Below are 10,319 nucleotides of genomic sequence, written 5' to 3' on the forward strand. Positions count from 1 at the left end.
TTTACTTTCTACATGCGCCGTGGGAAAGCTGCAGACAAAAAATACAAAATCACTTGGCTTGTTTATGCGAAAATCGAGAACTAAATCAATTTGCAAAGGTGCAAAAAGCACAGCAGAGGATTGAAGAAACATCAGATCGATTGAATGTGGAGCTCTCCGGAGCTCAGTCTTCAATTGAAGGTCGATCGCACGTTGTCTATAAAAGATCCGTCAATTCTAAGACCGCTCACCCCCTCCCCCGAGTTGTTGTTGGTTCTCGCCTTGCTCTGAGTGTTTTTCTCCGGGTTCTTCGGTTTTCCTCCCTCCACATAAACCAACACTCCAAATTCCAGTTTGACCAGGATAGAGGACCTGCATGAAAACCAGCTAAGGCGGATGTGGCTTCCTCTCTAAATATTGTAATTTATTATTTATTTTATTGTTTATTACTTTTCCTACCCCAACTTTCACTGTTTGTTTTAAATTTCGATTGCCCTCAACATGAAAAGGTAAAACTGGCCGATAAGTCTTGTTTGAGTCCTGCACTTTTCAAGTGAATCCGAGCCCCACAAGAGTCCCCGTGCAGACGAAACATGGCGGAAAGAGGTTTATCTCCAATCCAGATCTCCCATGGCTAAGCAGAAGGGAGACTGGCCTCGCTTTGTAGTGTCAAACAGAGTGAAATCTGGGTAGGAGATTAGAAGGAAGCCTTAGCGACAGTTCTAGCGATAACTCAAACCCTCGCTATCTCAAACCAAAATCGATTTCCTTTGGATTTTTCACCGTCATACATTGTGTTGGGTAGCAGCTGTCGTAAGGTCTGACATGAATGGCTTGATAAAACAACAGGGGACTTAAACAACAAATGTCACATTGAGGTTGATCAGGCACGAACAAACTAATCGATATTCTTTAGTCAATTAGGGCCTACACAGACTAGATATTTAGTTGTCGACAACTATTTGGTATCGACAACCTGCCTGCGTTGCAGGCGTAAACGGGGAAGGGGAAGAGTTAGGGAAGAAAAAAACGGCAGGAAGAAGGGAGGAAGCCCCGTTGGACGTGTCACTGTCACAACAGTGACACGTCCTTTGTCGGCTGGCAAGAACGAAAACTGACAAGACTTCAGCGCAATAAAGACAAAAAACGACCGAAAACTGACGATAACTGGGTCAGGAATATTTCATCCCGTCCGTTAGACAAAACCGAGACTCACGCACTGTCCTACGGACTAATACACTCAGTGACGCCTGAACGGATACCTACCGCGTCTATTGTATCTAATATTGAGGCGGTTCTGTCTTGTCAACGAGACTTGTCAGAATCTGCCAAGGATAACATCAGAAGCAGAATTGCTTCCACGGTACAATCAGCCTCCATACCTGACAATAACTTGACGAAAGACGAACAACAAGCACTGAAACGACAGAAAATTGACGACAACATTGTTATACAAGCAACCGAAAAAGGACATGTCACTGTTGTTATGGACAAGAATGACTACTTTGACAAAATAGACGCACTTGTTAATGACAAACAAACTTACGAAGAACTTAAACGCGACCCGACGCCAGCACTTCAGCGTAAACTTAACAGCAAAATACTTACGCTTAAAAAGACTGCCGCTATTGACACTCAACGTTACTAACGACTGAGGTGCTCAGTACCACAACCACCGAAATTGTACGGACTACCGAAACTGCACAAACCTGGTATACCGATGCGACCTATAGTCTCATCAGTTTTGTGGGTCCCCTACGTGTCAACTGTCCAAGTATTTGACGACCATACTGCCCGGGGGGGTACTCCCAGAAAACTTGGGTTGGGGTGTACGGCCCACTTACCAAAACCCTTACCCTATTTATGACCAAACTCTACAATTTTTGCTGCCCTATTTATGACCTGGCCAAAACTTCGATACGTTATTTATGACGGTTGCGGCTGGCACAGTTGCCCTTAACATAAGTTATGAAGAGCTTTTGTCGACGGTCTTATTGATAATGATGAAAAAGTAGCTTCTTCTAAGAAACATACCCAATTCACGGCCAGAGTACTAAAACCATACCCTATTTAAGACCAAAATGGCCAAAATGAAGACCTACTGAAGCTGACGCAACGAACAGGAACCCAACACCTGTTACTACAGTGACCATACCTTACATTAAGGGCACTTCGGAGACTATCTCACGGATCCTACAGCCCTACAACATCCGAGTAGCCTACAAATCTACAAACTTACTCACCAACGTTAAAGACAGCGACGAACCCGACAACAGACAGGGAGAAGTTTACAAGATCAAATGCTCCGACTGCCAGGCTTCCTACATTGGTGAGACTGGCAGAAACCTTATCATGAGACTGACTGAACACAAACGAGCCACGAGAAATGGTGATGCCAACAATCACACTGCTGTACATCGTCAACTGACAAACCACAACATTGAGTGGGACTCTCCTCACTGCTTAACCTACAGTACGAACTATTTTCAACGACTGACTCTGGAAAGCTGGTACATTAACTTAAAACAAACACCTCTTAACAGATGTCAACAACTACCGGCGCCTTAGAAACGACTTATCCACGACGGAAACAAAACCGACAAACGGAATTCTAACGGACCGACTTAATTTGACTAACAATAGACGGACCTAAAACCGACCAATTTGACTAACAATAGGCGGGTCGAAACCGAGCAATGACTGATGACAAACTTTACAAGAGTCTTTCAGCCAATACCATCATAGTCATGGCTAAACTGACGAATCACAATCAACGGACCAGACTTATAACATCATCGACTGACAAACACTACTCACTTGACTCTCAAGATAACTTCCGCTCAGGTTGTCGAAACGTTAGTCACCAACAACAGTTCTTTTCAGAACTACCCTCACCCGAATGATCACACTATACGAAGTAGTAACATAGTTGACTAACATAGTTACTAGACTAACCACTGACTATGCCTATGAAAAGTTTGCGTTCGCCAGCGAACGCAGAAATGAACAAAAGTGGGTTCTTATAGCAGGTGTTCTTCCTTTCTCCCAGTCCCCCTCCTTCCATCCGCGCTTTGCTTTCCGTCTCCTTTTAACGCCTGCTACGCAGGCTAATCGACAACTAAAAACGTAGTGCGTTAGATGAGTTGTCGACAACTAAACGCTAAATGTTTAGTCAAGAACTAAGCAGTTTTCCTTTTCGAAAAGGGAAACTGCTTTAGTTGTCGGCAACTACGTTTTCGACCGTTTTTCTCGTGTGTGGGAATCATTGGTGAGTTGTCGACAATTAACGAAACTGCGTTGTCAGTGGACAGTGGTTTAAGCATGCGTATTGTGTTTTGAACATGCATAGCGAACGTTAGTTCCCAAGGCCCTTAGTTATCGACAACTGACACTCCAAGGTAAGGAATGCTCGCCGCATTGGACAAAATTAGTTTTCCATAACATTTAGTTCTCGAAACAAACAGTTGTCGACGACTGAATGTCTAGTCCGTGGAGGCCCTTAGTCCCCTATGCTTGGGCGCCTTGTTAGAATTTATCGGCATATTGTACCAATTGTTGTCTTTCAATTAACAAAAGCGAAGAAAAATTGGAAAAGCAAAAATTAGAGTAGTTAAAACCTTCAGCTAGCAACCGTTTACAAAAAGGTTCTAATTGGCTAATAACACAGTTTCGTTTCCTACGAAAGGCTCAAGACAAACGAAAGGTGATACAAGCTGAAAATGGCCGCTGTTGCAACAGAATTCACAGAAGAGCAATTGAACTACTACAGGATTTGTTACGTTGTAACTGACGTAATCACTGAGGGTCTCCGAACAATTTTCAAGCAAGAATGGGATAATCGCTACAAGACGACGTTCGGAGAATGGAAAGATGAACCTAAAAATGGAATGGACTTCAAAAACGGGGAGTCTCCAGGAAACCAGAGAAGAAATGCCAAACTCCTAGCTACCATGATTAACGGAGACAGAGCAGAATGGGATTGTACCATGCTTTTTTACGCCATTCTTTACTCCGATTGTGTCGGCCACGGTCTCAATCCAGTGGTCAAATCAAACGTAGACGGTCTCAGAAAGTTTAGGAATGAAGAGTTTGCTCACATGGCTAAAGGTCACCTCTCGGATCCAGACTTTCAAATTGCCATTGGTAAAGTTCATGCTGCATTTCAAGGGCTTGGGCTCTCTATCTTGCAAATTCAAGACATCAGAAATCAAAGAAGTTTTCCAACAGAGGAGCTAAGAAGGGTCTTGAGAAAGGTTGATGACCTGAGACAGGAACTTCAAGAAAAGGAAAAGACGCTTCAAGAGAAAGGAAAGGAACTACAAGAAAAAGGAAACGAACTTGAAGAAAAAGTAAAGGAACTTCGAGTAAAAAAAAGAACAGCTCAAGAAAAAGAAGAAGAACGACAGGTACTTGAAGATCAGTTACACAAAGAAATTTCCTCCTTTTGCGTTCATCCTCCTAAACCTTCACACGACGTCGCAAGTCGCGATTCTGAGGTGGCTAAAATTATGCAACAGCTCAAACAGCTCAAAAGCACTAATGAAAACAAATTAAGTGTTCTGTACATCTCCGGGAATCCTGGAAGTGGAAAATCTCAATTGGCCGGCCTTGTAGCTGAGCGATTCTTTGACGAAGGTAAAGAAATTCCGTTTACTACTTCATTTGTAATGACATTGAATGCTGAAAGCCTAGATACCCTTCTGGAATCGTACGTCTCTTTCGCTCGACGACTCAAGTGTCCAGAATATGCAGTTACAAACACCCTTAACTCCAAGGATCGTACGACAGAAGAGAAGATCACTAATCTGAAGATCTTAATTAGCACAAAAATCGAGCTTTACACGTCCTGGCTACTGGTGGTCGACAACGTCACTAGCATATCAAGTGTGCATGCTCATTTACCAGAGTCTGGAAATGAGCAGTGGGCAAAGGGACAGTTGTTAATCACAACACAGGACACGGCGTCTATCCCTTTGACGAATCATTCCATTGAACACATCTCAGTTAGCAAAGGTATGAATCCTCGCGATGCTAATCGTTTATTAGCAAAGCTTTCTGGTATAGACGACAGCGAGAAGGGAAAAGAAGTTGCGCAAGTACTGGACTACCAGCCTCTTGCCTTGGCAAGTGCTGCCTCCTATGTTAGACAGGTTCGGCAGAACAAGGCAACGTCATATTTTGGCTGGAACGACTACCTGGAGAAGCTAAACAAGGGCCAACGAGGTACCACTGAGACAATCCTTGCTACGACTAATCCAAGCTATCCAAACTCCATGAGCAAAGCAACAAGACTGGCTGTTGAAAAGGCAATGTCTTCCGACATAGTGATACATCACACATTCAGTCTCCTCTCGGTGTGTGCAACAATACCATTAAGTCTAGACATCGTGATCAGATACATTCTCAACGTTGATGACGAAATTGAAGATAAAGAAATGATTGCTATGACAATTCAAAGATGCTCGCTGCTATTATTTGGAGAGGATGAGGAAGGTGGTGCCTACATTCGAGTACATCAGATAGTGAGTGATGTCATAGATTCTTTGATTAGAGGCTTCCCAAAGACTCAACAACTTCAAACTGTAGATGTCGCCGTTATATCATTCATCCAGTTCGTAGAAGATGATCTATCGATAAGGTGGTTCGACCGAGATTCTTTTAAATTCAGCAAGCACCTTGTCCCTCATTTAAGGACCTTGATTTCAAAAGCTGAACATTTGTTTCGTGAACGAGACATTTCACAAAACCCTAAAAGCGGTGAAAGAAATGTTCAGAATTATCTGTCTTCATTTACAAAGCTTGGAGAAATGTGCCTCACTCATGATGTATTCGACGCAGCAATAAAGTACTTTAGCCTGGCACTACGATTCGCCCAGCATGTTGATGAATATAATCACAAATATGTCGCAAAGTCCTACAATAACCTGGGTTCAGCACACCACGCCCTGGGTAACCTGGAGGAGGCAATAGAGTATCATGAACGTGCAATTGCCGTTAGTCTGGAAAAACTCGGTCCTGATCAACTAGATGTCGCAATGTCCTACAATAACCTGGCTTTAGTACAGCACACCCTGGGTGACCTGGAGAAGGCAAAAGAGTATCATGAACGTGCAATTGCCGTTAGTCTGGAAAAGCTCGGTCCTGATCATCTAGATGTCGCAACGTCCTACAATAACCTGGCTTTAGTACAGCACACCCTGGGTGACCTGGAGAAGACAAAAGAGTATCATGAACGTGCAACTACCATTAGTCTGGAAAAGCTTGGTCCTGATCATCTAGATGTCGCAACGTCCTACAATAACCTGGGGGAAGTACACCGCACCCTGGGTGACCTGGAGAAGGCAAAAGAGTATCATGAACGTGCACTTGCCATTAGTCTGGAAAAGCTCAGTCCTGATCATCTAGATGTCGCAACGTCCTACAATAACTTGGCTTTAGTACACCACGACCTGGGTGACCTGGAGAAGACAAAAGAGTATCATGAACGTGCACTTGCCATTAGTCTAGAAAAGCTTGGTCCTGATCATCTGAAAGTCGCAACGTTCTACAATAACCTGGGGGAAGTACACCGCACCCTGGGTGACCTGGAGAAGGCAAAAGAATATCATGAAGGTGCACTTGCCATTAGTCTGGAAAAGCTTGGTCCTGATCATCTAGATGTCGCAAACTCCTACAATAACCTGGGGGATGTACACCACACCCTGGGTGACCTGGAGAAGGCAAAAGAGTATCATGAACGTGCACTTGCCATTAGTCTAGAAAAGCTTGGTCCTGATCATCTAGATGTCGCAACGTGCTACAATAACCTGGGGGAAGTAGACCGCACCCTGGGTGACCTGGAGAAGGCAAAAGAGTATCATAAACGTGTACTTGCCATTAGTCTGGAAAAGCTTGGTCCTGATCAGCTAAATGTCGCAACGTCCTACAATAACCTGGGGGAAGTAGACCGCACCCTGGGTGACCTGGAGAAGGCAAAAAAGTATCATGAACGTGCAATTGCCATTAGTCTGGAAAAGCTTGGTCCTGATCATCTACATGTCGCAACGTCCTACAATAACCTGGGGAAAGTACACCACACCTTGGGTGACCTGGAGAAGGCAAAAGAGTATCATGAACGTGCACTTGCCATTAGTCTGGAAAAGCTTGGTCCTGATCATCTAGATGTCGCAAGGTCCTACACTAACCTGGGGGAAGTACATTACATCCTGGGTGACCTGGAGAAGGCAAAAGAGTATCATGAACGTGCCCTTGCCATGCGTGCGAAAAAGCTCGGCCCTGAACATTACGATGTATTGGCTGTTCACCATAAGTTAATTCAGCTTCAACAGATGATGGAGAGTATGTCGCGAAAAAATCATGTTCATCATACTGGTTATGTATGTTGCACAGTACTTTGAACTGATACACTGGTTCTTGTTAGCTTCAAGGTTACAAGTTATCAGCGCACTAACGTTCCTATCTTAGCTACATGTTTTTAAAATGGTAAATTTTTTTGATTAGTCATGTTGTTAAGATTTTTTAGATGCATTCAGTGACCGTAACCCTATATTGAATGCAGACACCATAGCCAGTAGTCCGTATCTGGGGATTGTGAGGCAGGTTTGACTGTATTGAATTTTGTTTAAAGGCTCAGATAAATGCGACAATTATTTAAGTTTTTAAATTGTACATTTGCAGTGGTTATGATGTCGGTTTTAGGGGAGTTGGACTTGAATACACATTTGCACACATTTCAGCGCTAATTGTCTCGTCTTTTCGCATAATCAACTGATGTTTTTTTTTGTTTTGTTTTGTTTTTTCTGCCTTTTTTTAACTTAATTTTTCATTAACTTCATTTTAATTTCAAAATAGAGGCCTTATGTGACACTTAGTCACAAAGTATAATCGAATAATTCAGGTATAACTCCCCCTTAACCTGTTTATTATGACATCCTCTTTTAAAACGTTGCTGATAAATCGTAACATTCACACGTTGTAGGTAAACGCATGCGCCTGAGTTTCATTGTTTCATCGCTCGCACGAAATTGCAAATGAAGTCATCTGCCATGCAAGGAAAATTAGATTTCTAAACATTTTCTACTGTATCACTATTGAAAAAGACTCAGGGCCTTCAAAGTGGTCCATGTTGCAAATTTGAGAACGCCTGAGAAACGAATGTGTCTTAGATGACAAGATATGGGAGCTAGTTCCAAATACTTGTCAATAAATCAATTCCTTAGATGTAAAGTAACTGCATTTTTGTATATGAGTATTTTACTTTCAGTAGAGTCACAGTGGTACTTAGAGAGAGACCGAAACCGCGGCAAAACTGCGTCTTATTATTCACGAAAGTCTAGTTTCTAATCATTTTGAATTTTTTATAATCCCGAACTCAGTTTCGTTAGTTATTAGTAGTAGATATAATTAGATTTTTACAGTATTCTATGTTTTCAAGTTTCTTATGGTACTTTCTATTTTTCATAGTTTTATCAGTCAAGGCTTATGTTATTTAACAAATAAAGAAGTCTGAGCCGTGTATTACACTGTGATAAAACACGACGGGCATTTGAGAACACGAGGGAAATGTAGAAAACACGAGCCGCAGGCGAGTGTTTTCTACAATGTCCGGAGTTTTTTATCACAGCGTAATACACGGCTTAGGCTTCTTCATTTGCTTTATGATATAGATTTTACACTCGCAAAACACTAAAACACGCTTTTTCTATGTTTTATACTCTGATAAAACTGAAAACATGGGTTTTTAACGAATCAGTGCGCGCGCATGGCCCTATCTGTATTATAAAGCAGTTTAATTTTTTGAAGAAAACAGCTTTCGTAGTTGTTCTTTGTTTTCATATTATGTTCTAAAGAAACCATGTCCCCGTGCACACTACGTCGGAGAAATTTCAAAAACGGCGTTTTCACTCTGAAAACGCATGAAATGTTTTTCGTCCAAACTACGCCAGAGAAATTTAAAAACGCAACAATCACTGGTACATTTTGTATTTGTGTTTGAGGAAAGCTCGGTCAGGCAAATCACATGATCATCGTGACGTCATCGTTTTAAAAAAGCTATGTTTGCAAAGTGTTTTCTGTCCTCACTGAAACGCAAAGTAGGCGCCAGTTTCAAAATCCTTCGGTTACGTTTTCGAAAAGCTCCGTTTTAGTGATGGATCAGTGTGGACGGTGGGCCTAGCCGTAGAAATACAGCTGCGTTTTTAAATTTCTGGATCCGACGTAGTGTGAACGAGGCCTCAGCTGTATCGACGACGCGAGCTCTTAACCTAGATTTTCCCTCAAGTCGAGCTGCGAAAGCCGAGCTCGCAACGAGAAAAATTTCCGAGACGTCCAGGAAACTCGGTGTTCCCATGATGAAACGCATGATGTCACCCTTTTCCGAGTTTATAATTTAATTCAAACAAGAAAATAAGCCTCGCCACTCGATTTATCATGCAGTTTAGTAAATAAACGAAGTTGTATAAGAATGTGTTGCAACCTCAAGAAATAATGCGAATGTTTACAAAGAAATGTATGAAAGGGTGCTAGCGTTGCCCTCTGGCATACACTTTTTGGTATAAAGAGGCAATTAAGTTTGGGATCCCATATTTCATAAATTTGCAACAGAATGTTATGAAACTTCGCCTGTTTACTGATGTGGGCATGATAAATTGATCTATGAAAGTGGTTTTTTTTTCTTTATTTGAAAAATACGAAAAATCGTTGTTATTGCGTGACATAGTCAGAAAGGTTCTTTGAAGCAGCGGAGAATCCCTGGTTGCAAATATACAGTCCGCGTTTTCTATGCACTTGATCATTGATCCACTATCCCCTTCGCGCCCTTGAGCTTATAAGGTCATATACACTCGATCACTTGCGTATGAAAAAACCCTGCAAACATGATCCTAATGTCCCAAAGATTAATTTCATTGGCTCCCTCTTTTTCTTAATTTTCTGCACAACATGAAAGTAATGACAACGATACAACTAGTGATGTCACGAAGCTGTGTGGTTGCGCCATCATCCAGCGTCCTCTGCAGACGTTCTTATGGCTTGACCAGGGCCACTAGTTTGACTTAACTTGGCCAGGGCCTCTAGGTTATCTGTGCTAACTGTAAAATGTTTTTACTCTCGTTAAATAAAGTTATTCTTCTTCTTCTTGACACGAACTCCTCCCCGACAAGTTGAGATGGGAGGATTGCGTGACGAGCCTAACCGGCCTCTGCGCAGAGGCTAGTCAAGCCGTCAGATGGTCACTAATTTTGGATTCATGTCAACCAGCCGACTCCAAACGACTTAAAATCTAAATCTTATTAATTTAAGGTACATCCAGGGTAAAATATCTACCCCTCAGTCTATAACTC

The 10,319-nt window shown here is 42.3% G+C and overlaps 1 protein-coding gene and 1 pseudogene across 1 annotated transcript; both read left to right on the top strand.

Moving 5' to 3' along the window:
* The first annotated feature begins 609 nt into the window (after positions 1-609).
* Positions 610-3,106, top strand: LOC149114675 (uncharacterized; annotated as a pseudogene).
* A 68-nt stretch (positions 3,107-3,174) lies between these two features.
* Positions 3,175-10,118, top strand: LOC149114676 (uncharacterized). The gene is made up of 2 exons (XM_089284128.1): positions 3,175-8,462; positions 8,620-10,118. Exon 1 carries the CDS (start codon positions 3,699-3,701, stop codon positions 7,374-7,376), a length of 3,678 nt encoding a protein of 1,225 aa, XP_089140254.1. The 5' UTR covers positions 3,175-3,698; the 3' UTR covers positions 7,377-8,462; positions 8,620-10,118.
* The last annotated feature ends 201 nt before the right edge of the window (positions 10,119-10,319 follow it).

The sequence above is a fragment of the Orbicella faveolata genome, unplaced genomic scaffold (assembly GCF_042242905.1).
Source record: "Orbicella faveolata isolate gen_17 unplaced genomic scaffold, um_ofav_v1 contig_13, whole genome shotgun sequence".
Lineage (NCBI taxonomy): Eukaryota > Metazoa > Cnidaria > Anthozoa > Scleractinia > Merulinidae > Orbicella > Orbicella faveolata.

Bases quoted from the DNA above. Each gene is read 5' to 3' on its own strand.
- LOC149114676 (XM_089284128.1), top strand. From the start codon at position 3,699: ATGGCCGCTGTTGCAACAGAATTCACAGAAGAGCAATTGAACTACTAC.